This window comes from Oratosquilla oratoria, chromosome 38 (genome assembly GCF_046742065.1).
Source record: "Oratosquilla oratoria isolate Oo_2021 chromosome 38, ASM4674206v1, whole genome shotgun sequence".
In the NCBI taxonomy this organism is placed as follows: Eukaryota; Metazoa; Arthropoda; class Malacostraca; order Stomatopoda; family Squillidae; genus Oratosquilla; species Oratosquilla oratoria.
The window spans coordinates 7,715,585-7,734,686 of NC_134814.1; the positions used below are offsets into that span (position 1 = coordinate 7,715,585).

The window sequence follows — 19,102 nt, forward strand, 5'->3', positions numbered from 1 at the left end:
CGGACAAAAATCCGTTATAGCGAGAGTTTGTCCAGTCAGATTTTTGTCCGCTAGACCTGATATCTGGTATATCTAGGTCAGTTATATCAAGGGTTTACTGTATCACAAAGTACCTTTCCCTTTTCTAAGCGAGGCGACCAGCCAATGTATGCAAGACACCCTATCTGGCTAACCCTTCCTACAATACCATATTATAACCAAACTCACCACCAGAAAGCAAGCAACCTACAGAACAACCTCATTACTGTCCATTTTATCCAAGTTAACAAAACTAAAGCAGAAGCACAACCAATATACCCACTTCAAACTAGCAGTTTCAAGGAGGGTTTCTCCACCAGAAAAAAATCTCACAGCTAACAAACTCATCTGCTGGTTGAGTGTAGACTAACCCAAAACAACAAAGTTTCTAGGACAAAAAAAAAAAAAAAAAAAAAAAAAAAAAAAAAAAAAAAAAAAAAAAAAAAAATGTACAAGTGAGTCACACCGGGAGCAATACTCCAACCTGCATTATTCAAACACTTCACAAGTAATCTCTCAGCCCTCACATACGCATCAAGATGGCTTGATAACAGGAAAACAACTATAAAACAGCCATCAAAAAACCCAAGCTGAACTGCAAGAATGGTTCATGACAACCATGAAAGAAATATCCAATAGTAAAACTGAATAGCTCAATCTTTCTGTGGGGGTATACAGACTTCACTTTTGTACAAGTTCTTCAATCCACACATGGAAGAGATCACGAAAATCTATATACCCTTACCAAGGAGGCAGCAGAAAAAAAAAAAAAAAAAACACATATCCGCTCCCACCCACCACCCTTCACCCCCCCCCTCTCATCTTAGCTCCTCATGGATGATGGGTCATCCCTGTATTCCAACCACTACCCTGGATCAGAAGCAATGCAGCAAGACACAGCACGGCCACTTCACTTGTTTGGTGACCTCCCCCCTCCCTCCATCCCCTAATGCAGAACAAATGACCGGGAGAAATCCCTTCACACTGCATCAAAATACCATTGACACATGACCACACCCACACCCACTCCTTGCATTACAGTACATTCTATACACTACCATTTTCCACTTGCCCCAATCTCCAGCCTTTTACCTTCCTTGCTCTATGCATTCCACTCTTCCTCAATGCCCCTTTCACCCTCTTCATCCATCTCAGTTATCTCATTTTCACTACACCCACCTCTGCCTTCCACCCCTCTTTTACTAATCTTTCTTCACTCAAACTATTCCAATACTTTCATCAACCCTATCTGCCCTCTCCTTTTCCATCCCCAATCTCCTCCTCACCTCATTTCTCACTTTATCCAACCTTGTAACCCCTACCACACTTCAGACATTTCATCCCACATTTGAATTTTTCTTCTTTGCCTCTGGCCCATACAATACTGTCAGCACAATCACTCCTTCACATAATCTCATCTCTGCATCCATTCAGCAGTGCCTATTTCTAAATACACATTTTAATCCCAAGGCATTTATTGCCTTTTCTCAATCTACAATTTACCTCCACCTCCATTCCTCCCTTGCCTGCCACATGCTACCTCCTTCCTCTCTCCTTTAACACTTGCTTTCAACTCACTATCTTCTACCCTTGTAGATCTCATCACCTTACTTTTACCCACATTTACCTTCAACTTTCTCCTACTGCATACCATCCCAAACTTCACTAATTGCCATAATCTCCACTCTGACTCTGCCACAACTGTCATGTCATCTGAAAACAATTGGCCTCCTACTTTTTTCTATTTTCTATATCCATCTCCAATCCCATCCATTACCCTCACACTTACCTCCGACACCACCCCAACCAGGTACACATTGAAGATCCATGGTGACATAAATCCAACAGTCCCAGCTTTACTTCAAACCACTCACTCTCCCCATTTCCAATTATAATAGGCTCTATTCTTCAATGCCTTTAACAGCTTTCCCCAATCCCATATCTACACAACCTCCCATGGAGCATTCCTGTTTACCCTATCACATGCCTTTTCCAAATCAATATTGGTCCAAAAAAGATCCTTCATTTTTGCTAAAGCTGTCTCACATGTCTTACCACAAAAATCTGAGCCGTGTAAACCCCATCTTCCCTAAACCTACGCTTATCCTCACTAATTACTACCTCTGTTACTCTCCTAACCCTCCCAACTAAAACCCTCCTATATGACTTCCCAACTCCACTCAATGAAGTGAACCCTCTAAAACTACATTCACATCCCCTTTTCCCTTGTAGTGGAAGTATACAGGCATTCCTCCAGCACTCTACACTCCCTTAGGAACACATTAAACAACCTCACTAGCCAGTCCACTATTACTATACTTCCCTTCTTCAGATGCTCAACATGACACCCATCTAAGTTACCAGGTGCCCTACCTGCTCTAATTTTTTAACAACTACTTGCACTTCATATTTTCTTACTTCTCATCCATCACTGTTATTTTCTTAGCACCTCCCACATTTAGAACCTCCCTAAAATACTATACCCATCTTGCCCCTTACATCTGTTCTCTCCATTTGCATCTTTTACCTTCTCTACTTGATTCTACTTTTCTACTTGTGTAAATAAATAAGAAAATAAACACAAGTAGCAACCACATGCTTTAGACAGCAAATTACAAATAAGTCTACAAACAGTCTGAGGACCACTTGACAACTCTTCCAATGGCTGGTTCCCAATAATCATGAAAAGTACCTTACAATTTTTATAAAATAAAGCATCAAGAACAAAAGGATGAGCCAAGACTGCCCCAATAAAACACCTGCATATACTAACAAGTCTTGCCCATGAAAATTATAGGTACACAATTCTAAACAAGAACCTTTCACCTTAGTCACACATTACACAAGCACAACCAACTGAATGGAAAGCTACACCAGCAGCATACTATTCACATATGTACAACAATCCTTACACCATCAAAATCCATAGAAAAGCATTCACACACTTAACAAAATAAGCATTTACAAAACTGACCACCAAACTCCTTTCTCCATCAAACCCCACCAGACATCAGCCACAAAATAATCCCTACCAAGATAAACACAAGAACAACACTGGTGTGACTGCATCCACATCATCCTCAAGCAAGAAGATAATAACAAATAAGCCTGGCCACAGAAACAAACTGACCCTGATGCAATCATCAAACAAGTGGACACATTAAAATCCCCCACTCTGGCCATACCCAAATAGCAAAATATCTTCTTTGAGTGACTTACAGGCCAATTTAGTGATTGTTGCTAGTTACCTGGGAGCTATGACTTCATTTACACACACATTCATATATATGTATGTGTGTATATGTATATATATACATATACACACATGTACATACATTTAAGCATGTACACATATACACACATGTACATACATTTAAGCATGTACACATATACATATACACACACATTCAAATATAGGTAAACCTGTAATACATTGCTAAACTGGTGCAGCCCAAACAGGTTCCCCCCTCCAATTATGTGTACCACCAGTGCCAACTCTTTAAACATGCTCAACATCAACTTTAAAAACAAGCCTATTGTTAAATCCAACACCAAAGAGACAGTTTGTACTCACTAGGATCATTTGGATGACCTTGATTCCACTGTTGATATACATTACTCCAACCCTGTGGTGCAAAATTATTGGTACCATTCTGCCCTGGTGCTCCTCCACCTCCACTCTGTAACAAAAACAATATATTGCATCAGGAAGTTTCATTTGCAATGAACAAAGCAACACACACACACCCGTGCCCAATAGAAGTGATCATGTAGTTCTTGAATTTATGCCGAGTGATGACAGAAATAAGAGTTAATATACATACAAGCAAGATACAAATATGACAAGATTGCCTAGTAGAATGGGGGAAGTTTGAGGAAATTAAAGAATATTAAAAATTGGATATATTAATATATATATATATATAAATATATATTTAATATATATATATATATATATATATATATATATAAATTATATATATATATTTTATTATATTTATATATATATATATATATATATAGACATAAATAAAAGTATCAATTAGCAAAACAAGAAAGACCAGATGGGAAGAAGAAAAATAAAGCATGTACTGTAACTGGGTGGGAGTGATTTCTATGCCTTTTTCTTTTTGGCTATCCCCCGTGTAAGGGGGAAAAAGCCTTTGGTGTATGTATGTATGCATGTATGTACTGTAACTGACTAATATAAGAATAAAATTAACCTGCCATGTGAGTGGCAAGTCACAATAGAGATGTAACATCCAAATATACAATCAACAGGATAGTCCACAACGAAGCAGAAAAGCAAACTTGAGGGTGGAGAAAGGAGGGTGAGGGGGGAAGAGGAAGAGGAAAAAAGAGGGGGGGAGGAGAGAAGGGACAGGGGAGGAGAGAATAGGGCAAGGGAGGGAGATGGGGAGAGGTGAGATGGGGGAGGAGGTGAGATGGGGGAGGAGAGGAGGTGAGAAGGGGGAGGAGAGGAGGAGAGATGGGGAGAGGAGGTGAGAGGGGAAGAGGAGGTGAGATGGGGAGAGGTGAGATGGGGAGGAGAGGAGGTGAGATGGGGGAGGAGAGGAGGTGAGATGGGGGAGGAGAGGAGGTGAGATGGGGGAGGAGAGGAGGTGAGATGGGGGAGGAGAGGAGGTGAGATGGGGGAGGAGAGGAGGTGAGATGGGGGAGGAGAGGAGGTGAGATGGGGGAGGAGATGAGAAGGAGAGGAGGTGAGAAGGGGGAGGAGAGGAGGTGAGATGGGGGAGGAGAGGAGGTGAGATGGGGGAGGAGAGGAGGTGAGATGAGAGAAGGAGGGGAGATGGAGGAGAGGAGGTGAGAAAAGGGAGGAGGAGGGGAGGTGAGAAGGGAGGAGGAGGGGAAATGGGGGAGAGGGAGAGGAGGTGAGAGGAGGAGGAGGAGGTGAGATGGGGGAGGAGAGGAGGTGAGATGGGGGAGGAGAGGAGGTGAGATGGGGAGGAGAGGAGGTGAGAAGGGGGAGAGAGAGGAGGTGAGATGGGGGAGGAGAGGAGGTGAGATGAGGGGGGGAGGAGAGGAGGTGAGAAGGGGGAGAGAGGAGGTGAGATGGGGGAGGAGAGGAGGTGAGATGGGGGAGGAGAGGAGGTGAGATGAGGGGGGAGGAGAGGAGGTGAGATGGGGGAGGAGAGGAGGTGAGATGGTGAGCAGAGGAGGTGAGAATGGGGAGGAGAGGAGGTGAGAATGGGGAGGAGAGGAGGTGAGAATGGGGAGGAGAGGAGGTGAGAATGGGGAGGAGAGGAGGTGAGAATGGGGAGGAGAGGAGGAGAGAATGGGGAGGAGAGGAGGTGAGAATGGGAGGAGGAGGGGAGAGAATAGGGCAAGGGAGGGAGATGGGGGAGGAGAGGAGGTGAGATGGGGGAGGAGAGGAGGTGAGATCTCGGATGAGATGAGGTGAGATCGGGTAGGAGATGAGGTGAGATGGGGTAGGAGAGGAGGGTGAGAAGGGGAGGAGAGGAGGTGAGATGAGAGGAGGTGAGATTGGGGAGGAGAGGAGGTGAGAATGGGGAGGAGAGGAGGTGAGATGGGGGAGGAGAGGGAGGTGAGATGAGGGAGGAGAGGAGGTGAGATGGGGAGGAGAGGAGGTGAGATGGGGGAGGAGAGGAGGTGAGATGGGGGAGGAGAGGAGGTGAGAGATGGGTGAGGAGAGGAGGTGAGATGGGAGGAGAGGGAGGTGAGATGGGGGAGGAGAGGAGGTGAGATGGGGGAGGAGAGGAGGTGAGATGGGGGGAGGAGAGGAGGTGAGATGGGGGAGGAGAGGAGGTGAGATGTGGAGCGAGAGGAGGTGAGATGGGGGAGGGAGAGGAGGTGAGATGGGGGAGAAGGAGAGGTGAGGATGGGGGAGGAGAGGAGGTGAGATGGGGGAGGAGAGGAGGTGAGATGGGGGAGGAGAGGAGGTGAGATGGGAGAGGAGGTGAGAGGGGGGAAGGGAGGGAGGTGAGAATGGGGGAGGAGAGGAGGTGAGATGGGGGAGGAGAGGAGGTGAGATGGGGGAGGAGAGGAGGTGAGATGGGGGAGGAGAGGAGGTGAGATGGGGGAGGAGAGGAGGTGAGATGGTGAGCAGAGGAGGTGAGATGGGGGATGAGAGGAGGTGAGATGGGGGAGGAGAGGAGGAGATGGGGGAGAAGGGAGGTGAAGATGGGGGGAGGCGAGGAGGTGAGATGGGGGAGGAGAGGAGGTGAGATGGGGGAGGAGAGGAGGTGAGATGGGGGAGTAGAGTATGTCAGATGGGGGAGGAGAGGAGGTGAGATGGGGGAGGAGAGGAGGTGAGATGGGGGAGGAGAGGAGGTGAGATGGGGGAGGAGAGGAGGTGAGATGCGGGAGGCGAGGAGGTGAGAAGGGGGAGGAGAGGAGGTGAGATGGGGGAGGAGAGGAGGTGAGAAGGGGGAGGAGAGGTGGTGGAGAAGGGAGGAGGAGAGGAGGTGAGAAGGGAGGAGGAGGGGAGGTGAGGAGAGGAGGTGAGAAGGGAGGAGGGGGGGAGGTGAGGAGGGGAGGTGAGGAGGGAGAGGTGAGAAGGGGGAGGAGAGGTGAGGAGGGAGAGGTGAGAAGGGGGGAGGAGGGGAGGTGAGAAGGGGGAGGAGGGGAGGTGAGAGGGGGGAGGGAGGAGGAGGGTGTGAGAGGGGGAGGAGGAGGAGGAGAAGGGGGGAGGAGAGGAGGTGAGAAGGGGGAGGAGAGGAGGTGAGAAGGGGGAGGAGAGGAGGTGAGGGAGGGGGAGGAGAGGAGGTGAGAAGGGGGAGGAGAGGAGGTGAGATGGGGGAGGAGAGGAGGTGAGAGGGGGGAGGAGAGGAGGAGGTGAGAAGGGGAGAGAGAGGAGGTGAGAAGAGGGAGAGGGGGAGGAGGGATGAGATGGGGAGAGAGGAGGTGAGAAGAGGGGGGAGGAGAGGAGGTGAGAAGGGGGAGGAGAGGAGGTGAGAAGGGGGAGGAGAGGAGGTGAGAAGGGGGAGGAGAGGAGGTGAGAAGGGGGAGGAGAGGAGGTGAGAAGGGGGAGGAGAGGAGGTGAGAAGGGGGAGGAGAGGAGGTGAGAAGGGGGAGGAGAGGCTGTGAGAAGGTGTAGGCGAGGAGGTGAGAAGCGGGAGGAGAGGAGGTGAGAGGAGGGGAGGAGAGGAGGTGAGAAGGGGAAGGAGAGGAGGTAAGAAGGGGGAAAGGAGAGGAGGTAAGAAGGGGGAGGAGAGGAGGTGAGAAGGGGTAGGAGAGGAGGTGAGACGGGGGAGGAGAGGAGGTGAGAGGAGAGGAGGTGAGGGGGAGGAGGTGAGAAGGGGGAGGTGAGAAGGAGGTGAGAAGGGGGAGGAGAGGAGGTGAGAAGGGGGAGGAGAGGAGGTGAGAAGGGGGAGGAGAGGAGGTGAGAAGGGGGAGGAGAGGAGGTGAGAAGGGGGAGGAGAGGAGGTGAGAAGGGGAGGAGAGGAGGTGAGAAGGGGGAGGAGAGGAGGTGAGAAGGGGGAGGAGAGGAGGTGAGAAGGGGGAGGAGGGGAGGTGAGAAGGGGGAGGAGGGGAGGTGAGAAGGGGGAGGAGGGGAGGTGAGAAGGGGGAGGAGAGGAGGTGAGAAGGGGGGAGGAGAGGAGGTGAGGGGGGAGGGTGGGAGGAGGTGAGATGGGGGAGGAGAGGAGGTGAGAAGGGGAGGAGAGGAGGTGAGAAGGGGGGAGAGGAAGAGGTGAGAAGGGGAGGAGAGGAGGTGAGAAGGAGGAGGAGAGGAGGTGAGAAGGAGGAGGAGAGGAGGTGAGAAGGAGGAGAGGAGGTGAGAAGGAGGAGGAGAGGAGGTGAGAAGGGGGAGGAGAGGAGGTGAGAAGGGGGAGGAGAGGAGGTGAGAAGGGGGAGGAGAGGAGGTGAGAAGGGGGAGGAGAGGAGGTGAGAAGGGGGAGGAGAGGAGGTGAGAAGGGGGAGGAGAGGAGGTGAGAAGGGGGAGGAGAGGAGGTGAGAAGGGAGGAGGAAAGGAGGAGAGGAGGTGAGAAGGGAGGAGGAAAGGAGGTGAGAAGGGAGGAGGAAAGGAGGTGAGAAGGGAGGAGGAAAGGAGGTGAGAAGGGAGGAGGAGGTGGAGAAGGGAGGAAAGGAGGATGGAGGAGGGGAGGAAAGGGAGGATAGGGAGGGTGAGAAGGGAGGAGGTAAGGAGGATAGGAGGTGAGAAGGGCGAGGGAGGAGGAGGATAGGAGGGAGAAGGGGGAAAGGGAGGGAGAAGGAGGAGGAGGAGAGGAGGGGGAGGTGGGAGGGAGGAAGGGAGGAGGAAGGGAGGAGGAGGTGAGAAGGGGGAGAAGGGGAGAGGTGGAGAGGGAGGAGGAGAGGAGGAGAGGAGGTGAGAAGGGAGGAGGAAGGGAGGAGGAAGGGAGGAGAGGAGGTGAGAAGGGAGGAGGAAAGGAGGAGAGGAGGTGAGAAGGGAGGAGGAAAGGAGGAGAGGAGGTGAGAAGGGAGGAGGAGAGGAGGTGAGAAGGGAGGAGGAAAGGAGGAGAGGAGGTGAGAAGGGAGGAGGAAGGGAGGAGAGGAGGGGAGAGGAAGGGGGGGGGAAGGGAGGGAGGGGAGGTGAGGAGGGAGAGGTGGTGAGAAGGGGGGAGAAGGGGGAGGAAAGGTGGTGAGAAGGGGGAGGAAAGGTGGTGAGAAGGGGGAGGAAAGGTGGTGATAAGGGGGAGGAAAGGTGGTGAGAAGGGGGAGGAAAGGTGGTGAGAAGGGGGAGGAAAGGTGGTGAGAAGGGGGAGGAAAGGTGGTGAGAAGGGGGAGGAAAGGAGGAGGGGGGAGGGGGAGGTGGGGGGGGAGGAGTGGTGGTGAGACGGGGGAGGAGCGGAGGTGAGAAGGGGGAGGAGAGGAGGTGAGAAGGAGGAGGAGAGGAGGTGAGAAGGAGGAGGAGAGGAGGTGAGAAGGAGGAGGGAGGAGGAGAAGGGGGAGGGGGAGGGGGGGGGGAGAGGAGGAGAAGGGGGAGGAGAGGAGGTGAGAATGGGGAGGAGAGGAGGGGGGGGGGGGGAGGAGGGGGGTGAGGGGAGGGAGAGGAGGGTGAGAGGGGGAGGAGAGGAGAGGGGGGAGGGAGGGGTGAGAAGGGGGAGGAGGGGAGGGGAAGGGGGGGAGGAGGAGGAGGTGGGAGAGGAGGGAGGTGAGAGGGGGTGGGAGAGGGGAGAAGGGGAGGGGGAGGAGAGGAGGGGGGGGGAGGTGGTGAGTGGGGGGGGGGGGGAGGAGGAGAGGAGGGGAGGAGGAAGGAGGAGGAGGAGGAGGTGGTGAGAGGAGGAGAGGAGAGGAGGGGGGAGGAGAGGAGGTGGGAGGAGAGGGTGGAGGAGAGAGAGAGGGGAGGAGGGGGGAGAGTGGTGGGAGGGGAGGAGGTGAGAGGATGTGAGAGGGAGGTGGGAGGGAAGAGGTGGGAGGAGGGGGGGGAGGAGAGGAGCGTGGGAGGAGGGAGGTGAGAGGAGGGGAGGAGAGGGGGGAGGAGAGGAGGGGAGAGGAGGGGAGGAGAAGAGGTGAGAAGATGAGGGAGAGAGGAAGGGAGGTGAGAGGAGGTGAGGAGAGGAGGTGAGAGGAGTGAGAGGAGGGGAAGGGAGGGGGGAGGGGAGAGGAGGAGGTGAGAGGAGGGGAGGTTGAGGAGGGGAGGTGAGATGGTGAGTGGGGAGGGAGGTGGGGAGGGGAGGTGAGAGGAGGGGAGGTGAGAGGAGGGGAGGTGAGAGGAGGGGAGGTGAGAGGAGGGGAGGTGAGAGGAGGGGAGGTGAGAGGAGAGGAGGGGAGGAGAGGAGGGGAGGAGAGGAGGTGAGAAGGGGGAGGAGAGGAGTTGAGAAGGGGAATGGCCTTACAACCAGATGGGATCTTAAACTTGATGTTTAAAGAGAATGGTGAATGGATGACATGTAAATATGGACTGCATTTTCAAGGGCTAGAAATATGCAATTGTGGCACCACTATTCAAAGAAGGAAATGTGAGGTCCTATTGAATTACAGACCACTGTCATTGACCAGTATGCAGCCAAAGCCTGAAAAAATTGTAGCAGAGATGAATGAAATACTAGGGAGAAGGATAGGATCTTAGACAATCAATTTTCAATGAGATAAGTAAAATCTTGTGCAATGCATGCAATATTTAAGAGTGGTTGTTGTCCTGATCTATTTAGTATTGTCTAGCTAAAGGTGTGCTTTCTTGACTGCTGAGAAACAATAAAAGTGTACTAGAGTACATTTTTTATGAATCATACGTAGACAAATTCCCTTCTGCCGCCCAAAGCCTGTGTTTCCTACCAATTTAAATCTATCTATTTCCTTATTGATTTTCAGTGACTGAGCTTAGGCATGTGGGCTGAGGGTCATAAAGTATAAATTGTGAGGCCAACAATGTTGGTTTCTTTTCCAACGAAAGGCTTTGACCAATTTTATTACTTTTTTCATGTTTTTGACTTATGTCCAGAGGTTGCTGCTTAAGCTCCGAGTTTAGAGGTCTTTCTTGAAAGTTCTGCCCGCATATGTCTGTATACATGTACAAGGGTTTGCTTTAACAACAGAACATTAGGTATGTATGACAAAATAATGATTAAGAACCAGGAAAATATACATACTGGGCCATCACCAACTGTTCCTGCTTTCTCTGCAATAAGTTTCTTCGCATTATCAATTTGATCTGGTGAACCCCTTATTACAAACGTCTTTTCATTTGGATTAGTAGGCGGCCGTCTGTCCAGTTCACAATGAGCACCAGACTGCTGATTAATGGTTCGAATAGTTTCTCCACCTGGAAGCAAATTGCAGGGAACTATTACATAAGCATCCATTACATTTAATAAGTAAACCAAATATCAATACGCTTCCATCTCAACATACAACTTTCCCTCACATACCTTTACCAATGACCAGCCCACACTTATTAGCAGGTACTGGGAAGAAGGATTCCATTTTGTCACCAGCATTTCTATTTGGTCCACCCGGACCTCCACCTATCGGCCCACCACGGCCCACTGTAATAGTTAGCAAGCATCAGTTCTCTTCAAACAAAGTACACATTATATTGCAGAAATGCAAGGGATAACATATAGAAACTAGAATAAGATCCTTACTTGGACCACCAGGGCCACCAGGCCCTGGTCCACCAGGACCACCTGGTCCAAAGCGACCCATCATGCCACCAGGGCCACCGGGACCACCAGGGCCACCAGGACCAGGACCGCCTGGACCACCTGGGCCTCCAGGTCCACCTCGGCCCCAGTCATTGTTGAAGCCTCCTCGTCCACCTCGGCCACCACCACCAAATCTGTCCTGTAACAAGAAATTTCACAATGCAGACAAATCAGGTTTACCATATAAAGATTAAAATATTGTTGAATTATAAACATGCTTGGCATATGCATTGAACATCTATGACTCAGCAACATACCCTCTCATCACCACCACCATATTCTTCCCTTTCCCTATCACGTCGATCTCTGTCTCTATCTCCTCGATCACGATCTCCTCTGTCACCTCGGTCTCTGAAGCCTCCCCCTCTTCCACGTCCTCTGTTGCCAAATTGTGCGGCTTGAGTCTCCTTCTCAGCAATGAGGTCATAAACTAACTGCTTAGCCATATCAACCTGTAAAAAAAAAAAAGGCATTATTATATTTTTAAGAAAATGAACAAGACACTGTGTATAGGATGACAAACTGAAGACTTGCATGAGGAACTGATGACAAGTACCTGAAGATGCCCATTTTCAAACTCTGTCATCCACATCTCCCACCAACTTACCAGGTCAAACGCATTGACACAAGACCACACATATACCAGTACAGTAAGGCCTTCAGCTTCATTCACACAGCAACCCTCCATGCCTCCCCCTCTTACAAAAATAAAAACAAGAATTTCCTTTAGGACATCAAATTATAGTCCCTTCACAACCACTATCCACTCACACCCACCCTTTGTCTTCTCCCTTCCTTGTTCAACAGACATTCCTCTTTTCCTCAAGACGCCATTTTATCCCATCCGTCAATCTCATTGTTAGTCTTTCCCTCAAGTTCACTCCATTCACCACTGCCTTTCACTTTTTTCTAGTTTTCCCTCTCACTCTTTCCATGTGCCTAAACTATCACATACATAAATATATATACATCTATCAGGTAATTTTTTAGTCACATGTAGGCCTCGAACCTACCGCTGGAGTAAATGTATACATATACCAATACCAAAGGCTCCCCCCTCCTTACATGGGAGGTTGCCAAAAGACCAAGGCATAAAAACCACTCCCACCCATTCCATCATCCCCTACATACTCCACTCCCCTCCCTCCTATCTTGGCACCTCCTGGATGAATGGTCATCCCTGCATCTTGTCCACTGCCTTGTGTCAAAAGCAGCATTGCAAAACGGAGCACATCCACAGCAAGGCCACTTCATTAATTCGGCAACCCCCCCCCTCCATCCTCTCATGCAGAAAAGGAGAGGACAGGGAGAAATCACATCGGGCTGCATCAATTTATTTCTCTTACATGTTCCCTCACCCCCCATCCCCCTCATGCATCACAACATCAATACACAACTTTTCTCCATTCACCCTTATCTTCTGTCCTCTCCCATCCTTCAACACATTCCCCTTTCCCAATGCCCCTTTTACCCCTTCCATCCATCTCCCAACCCCCTTTCCACCTGTTCTCCTCATCTCATTTCTATCTAGCCTAGTAACCCCTATCCACACACACACACAATTATATATATATATATATATATATATATATATATATATATATATATATATATATATATATATATACAAGGAAAGGAGGGATGGGGGATGAGGCAATATGGAGTGCTTTTGATAGATCAATCCTTTCATCATGTTCTGGTGATCTTGGTCTCTCAGTCCAGTCTGAGAATCATTTTCCATATCTTCCCTGCCTTCTCAGAACTGCTGAATCTGATAGTAGATTGGTTTCTTTAGAGCATCATCAATATAATCTCTAAAAAGAACCAATAATATGCATCCCTCCCATTCACATTTCACCAAGAATCTAGTGTTTGTTCTTCTCTCAAAACTGCAAATTTCTATGGTTCACTAAAGCAAGTTTAAGTGAATCCTATGTAACAGTCACTACATAACTGACTGCAAGTAACTAACAGTGACCTAAGGCCTCAGTGACACATGCCAACAAGTCTTGTCCACAGCTGTTCATGTTCAAGCAATGGCAGTATTCCACAAACTCTTATCTCCTCTGTACTTCTCAAACATTTAAATTTCTCCTTTCTGCCCTCCATTATTTCAAGTTTCCACCCAATAAAGTAGTGATGGCATAATCACCCATTCATATAATCTTTTCATTACATCCATTCCCAGATACCTATTTCTCATGACACTTATCCCTTTTCAAACACATCTGATACAAGTTGTTACATGAAAAAGTATAATGTACAAGGTATTTTTTGCAAGACCACATGCACGTGCACACACACACTACTACTTGAAGTCACATACTGTAACAGATTGCCAATTTCCATCATGTAAAATAAATAATCACATCAGTACATGGTTTTGTAGGAATGCAGCTTTCACAAATCCAGAAATTTCTTATTTCTTATATCATTTAACTGTACAAGACATTAACATACCTTATGAGGGTCGCCAGTGATACGCAAGGGTTTCTCGTTTTCTTGCTGTGGTCCATCTTGAATAATAACCATCTTTGCCCCAGACTTTTCCTGTAGCTGCTTGATGGTTTCACCTCCCTTACCTTGTGTAAAATAAATAAATAAATAAATAAATTATTACATTCATAGGTATCCAACACATATCACCACCATCTATCAAAGTTTATATATAAATTCGGCCAACAAAGTCATGATTATCTTACCAATTATGAGCCCAACTTTTGGTCCTGGAATGCTTATTTCAACTGTGCTAGAGTTAGGTCCCATGTCCATACCAGGAGGTCCCATAGGACCACCCATATTCTGCCTTGCACGTCGTTCATTAGGACCGTCTCCGCGATGGACAATTTCATAAATCATGTCTTTAGCCCTATTTATAGCATCTCTTGCACCCGATATAGTACATAGCCGATCTGGCAAACCACCACTATCTTGTGCCATCTGGATCTTGGCACCAGATTCTCTTTGTAGACGTGTTATTTGTTCCCCACCACGCCCAATAACTGAAATTCATAAACAATACCATAAATAATTTAATTACATCAATAATCAGGATGTCTTCATTGTGATACTGTAGTATTAGCAGTACTTTTTAACTTCATTACTTACTCAGCCCAACCATTTTGTCTGGCACCGGGATTTCTTCGGTTTCAACTGCACCAAGGCTTCTGTGCATACCACCACCTGGTCCACCAGGTCCTCCAGGTCCACCGGGTCCACCTGGACCTCCTGGGCCACCAGGACCACCAGGGCCACCTGGTCCAGGTCCCCCTGGTCCCCCAGGGCCACCTGGTCCACTAGGTCCCCCAGGACCACCTGGTCCACTAGGTCCTCCAGCCCCTCCTGGACCTCCCATAGGGGCTCCACCACCTGGTGGACCACCACCTCCACCTCCTCCACCAGCACCACTACCACCTCCTCCTCCACCACCACCACTGCCGCCACCTCCTCCACCTCCACCACCTAAGAAACCTCCATCTCCTCCTGGGGGCCGTTTAGCATCCGGCCCTGCTAAGAGGGGTAAAGATACTAATTAAATCACAATTATGATGTCCAAATTGTTCACCAATTATTTTCTTTTATTCTAATTATTTTCTACATATTTAACATAATCTCTGACCAAAATTATATGAAAAAATTCTAATATTATTCTGCATGAAACTATTTTCAATATCCACCACTTTCGATGTTGAAACTTTTAACTTACCTGCGAGGCGTTCCATTCCGTCACCTTCTTCTAAAGGCCGTTTTTGTCCTCCTGGTTGGATTTTAGCCGCAATCTACAATGAAAAGAAAAATAAACAATAAAAAATCCTAAACAAAGTAGGATGTTTTACCCTCTGACCTATAGTGGTTACCGTATATACTTGTGTATAGCTTCATATATAGTGGCCCCCAATTGTGTTATATATATATTATATATATATATATACATAATATATATATATATATATATATATATATATATATATATATATATACACACACACACACACCTCATGTATAATGAGACAGCAGCTTTTGAACATTAATAGTAGGCCTACCTTGATCTAATTTTGCAAAGTTGGGCATTATTCTGGACATATGCTATTGCAAATAATTTTTTTCTTTTGCACACACCCCAAAATAGTAAAATACAAATACTTAAAACATCTGATTCAAACAAATATTCAGATACCATAATTTCAGTCACCAAAATTGCACCACACATTACCTGTGTATTGTGCAACCCCCTATTCTTAAGAAATTTATCATAAATCTTGCACTATGCACAAGTATATCTGGTATATCAAGTGTCAACCATAGCTTCCCACAACATACAAGGTAAGTTTTCAATCTTGAGAAATTTCCTTAATATTCTGAAAGATAAATGACAATAGTATTCAATAAATACTGACAAACAATACCACTGGTACATACATACCAAAGGCTTTTCCCCCCTTATAAGGGAGGTAGCCAAAAAACAAAGGCATAAAAACCACTCACACTCATTCCATCCCTATCACACTTCACTTCCCTCCACCCTCTTATCTTGCCACCTCCTGGATGATGGGGTCATCCCTGCATCTTGTCCACTCCCATGGGTCAGAAGCAGTGTCGCAAGACACACCACATCCACAGCACGGCTGCTTCATTAAACCGGCAACCCCCCTTTCCGTCCCCTCATGCAGAAAAGGAGAAGACGGAGAGAAATCCCTTTAAGCTGTGTTAAATTTTTCTCACACATACTCCCTCACCCCCCCATCCCCCACTCCTTTCCAACTTGTGCATCACATCATCTACATACAACCATTCTCCATTCACCCCCGTCTTGTCCTCTCCCATCCTTCCTCAACACATTCCCCTCTTTTCCAAAACCCCTATTATCCCATCCAAGGTCACCCCCTCATGTTCACTCCTTCCACACCTCTTTTACTAGTCTTTCTTCACTCCTTCTTTCCATGTGGCCAAATCTTCCCAAAACTCTTTCATCCACCCTATCTCCCAACTCCCTTACCACCCCTGTTCTCCTCCTCACCTCCTCATTCCTTACTCTACCCAGCCTAGTAACCCGTCATACTTCTCAGACACCTCATCTCAAACACATTCAAACTCCTCCTCTCTTATGTTCCATGTTTCTGCCCCCATACAGTGCTGTATGGGGCAGAAACTGGTAAATCTATATATTTAATCTCGCACCTAGCATACCCCACGATATGCTGTGGCACAAGGGCCTACAATGGGTATCTGAAATAATTACATATACACACCTTTATGTATATACATATAAATATATACACATATATTTTTATCAACCACAATACACTTTAATTCTAAGCAATCAACATTGAGACTTGTGGAGGCCAATATGCAGAAATTGAAATGTGGTAGGCAAGGACTCGAACCTTGGCCGTACTGATTGACTTAACCAATTGTAATCAGTTAAGTCACTAACACTTGTCACGTGATAGCCCAGGTTTGAGTCCTTGGCTATACCACGTTTCAATTTCTGCATGCTGGCCTCCATGAGTCTCTCGATGTTGATGGCTTAGAATTGAAGTGTAATGTGGTTGATAAAATGTATATCTGTTCACTAGGCCTTGTTCAGTGTTGTACATACATACATACATATACATATATATATATATGGATGTTGGGGGGAGGTATGAAGGTGTAATTGTGCCAACAGTACTGTATGGGGTGAAAGCATAGAATGTGAGGGGGAGGAAGAGTTTGAATGTACCTGAGAGGTGTGGTGGGGGATGCTGTGCTGGAGTGAGAAGCAGGGGTAGGTGGGATCAGAAGAGCAAGGGTGGAGGAGTTGGGAGATAGGATTGATGGGGGAGTGTTGGAATGGTTTGGACACATGGAGGGAATGAGAGAGGAAGGACTGGTGACAGAGGTGTGTGTGTGGGGGGGGGGGGCATTTTTTGGGGGAGTGAAATGCAACTCCCTCAGGCTTTGTTCGAGCCTGTGCAGTGGTGTTTATGGAAAACACCTTGTAGAGAGGAAGTGGAATGATGTAGCTAGTCAGAGGAGCATGGGGAGCAGTGGAAAAGAGAGGCTACAGCTGTTAGAGCGGCAGTGAGCGCTCTAGTAGCTGACCGAGCTCATAGGGGCTTTAGAGGCAGCAGAGGCAGCTCACAAGACCTTCAGGGGGCACCGGTGGTACCCCTCTGAGGAAAGAGGTGGCAGGGCAATCACTCAGGAGGTAGTGGTGGATGTCGGCATTCTCTGGTGGTTAGGGACAGGAGGACTGGAATGGATGGGTGATGTACAGAGGGGGGGGGTTTGCTGGAAAGGAGGGTAGAGGCAATAATTCATGCTGCTGATACTACACATTACACATACCTCACTTAGAACTTGATACACTAATATCCGACCCTGAAAACCCAATTTTGAACTTTAACCCAAATGACAGTTGTCCTTAATCTTTCTGGCAGCCACAATTTTATTCAGCTGAGGAAATGTCCTACTTTCATAGCTAAATCTGGTGTCAATGATCATAAATTCTAAATGACCTTGCCACAACAGGCAACTCATCAAAACAAGCATTTTCTCAACTGCATACATGCATCAAAATTTGGGCAATAAATTAGTTTCTGTATGTAACATTTGCCACAAGAAATGGGTCACCTGCTGAGAGCAACAGTACTAAAAGCAAAAGGCCTTTTCCTCTTTGTAAGTGGGGTTGGCCAAGTCCAAGCATAACCCACACCCAAACCCATTTGCTGATCCTCCCATCTTTGCATCTCCTGACAATAGGTTATCTCTATCTCCTATCACACTGTTCAGGTCAAAGACAATGCAACCTGACCCAGCATATTCAGAGTAGGGTCTGACAGATTAAGCCATTTTAACTCCCACAATCTAATCTAATGGCAATAACACCCTCCACCTCCAATTAGTTTAAAATTTGTGTATCCACATTATTTCTATATTCAATTACAACCAATTCCCATTCACTATCCTTCAGCACAATAAAAAATGGTAACAAGAATAGACATCCATAACAATGGAAAAAATTGCTATTAGTTGGTGTTGAGTAACCCAAAACAACTGAATTTCCAAGACAGATTGTTCAATGGAGCCCCACGGAACAATACATTGTAACATCCTGCATTGCCCAACCTCTTCACAAATGATCTTCTCGCACAACATTCACAAAACACCAAAGCACTTCCCTAAAAAAATTAATTGTTGCCTACAGTTTCACCAGCAACAGTCCTCAGGCTATCCTACAAATTCCTTTAGAAACTTCAGTCTGTTGTCTTAAGCTGCATTAGTGTGGAGCCTTTTCAAGTCAGACTGTAGTAGGGGATGGGCAGCAATTGCCAGTTGTCAGCTCTCCATGTGCAGAAGACTGTAAGAAACCCAGCTAACGTTGATACACGTCTTGGACTGCATTTTAGAGTATTGGCTCCCTCAGGACACCTCTTGACGGAGGTGGGTTTTGAAAATGCTCAACTTCGCTGTCCACCTTGCACAACCACCACAGACAGGTACCCATAACAAGTCCCACCTATGCAGATGAAATGATAGCACTGGAACCACAGAATGGTTGCTCTTAACTTGTTTAAATAACAATAGTATCTTGTGAAAAATAATGTAAATCTCCCATCAGAATTCTACACTAACACTGCTCATTCCCAACAACCATGAATAAAAAAAATAACTGACAAACAACTGAATGGCCATACAAAAAAAATCCTCCCTTTGGTACTCGCATGACCTGTATTCTGAAGATCTATGAAAATCAATACAATTCATTGCCCTTGACCTCTTCTGGTGAGACCCACACCATGCTAGATCATGACCTAAATGGACTTGTGCTAGTGTGGCTCTTCCTTCTCTTGGAGGGAAGTTCTCTACGAACTAATGTCTAGAGGGGGAGGGAATTAGATGATTGGTCTTGAAATGCATGTTTATCTGAATGAGAATGTATTTTTACATGGATGAGTTGTGTGGTACATGTGAAAGGGGGTTCCTGTGAATGTTTGAACAGTATGGTGTGGGTG

The 19,102-nt window shown here is 47.3% G+C and overlaps 1 protein-coding gene across 9 annotated transcripts in view; it reads right to left on the minus strand.

Annotated features, from left to right (window-relative positions):
- Psi (P-element somatic inhibitor) overlaps positions 1–19,102 on the minus strand; it is a 108,619-nt gene that overhangs the window by 72,868 nt on the left and 16,649 nt on the right. For 4 of the 9 annotated variants that reach the window (XM_076175996.1, XM_076176003.1, XM_076176000.1 and 1 more), the window contains 9 exons: positions 14,812–14,884; positions 14,214–14,633; positions 13,808–14,107; positions 13,566–13,687; positions 11,363–11,557; positions 11,046–11,244; positions 10,830–10,946; positions 10,551–10,744; positions 3,593–3,698 (listed from right to left, as the gene is read on the minus strand). In XM_076175996.1, coding sequence (XP_076032111.1) covers positions 3,593–3,698; positions 10,551–10,744; positions 10,830–10,946; positions 11,046–11,244; positions 11,363–11,557; positions 13,566–13,687; positions 13,808–14,107; positions 14,214–14,633; positions 14,812–14,884 — 1,726 coding nt within the window. The remainder of the gene's footprint in view (positions 1–3,592; positions 3,699–10,550; positions 10,745–10,829; positions 10,947–11,045; positions 11,245–11,362; positions 11,558–13,565; positions 13,688–13,807; positions 14,108–14,213; positions 14,634–14,811; positions 14,885–19,102) is intronic. The other 5 variants (XM_076175997.1, XM_076176001.1, XM_076175999.1 and 2 more) reach the window with 3 other exon arrangements.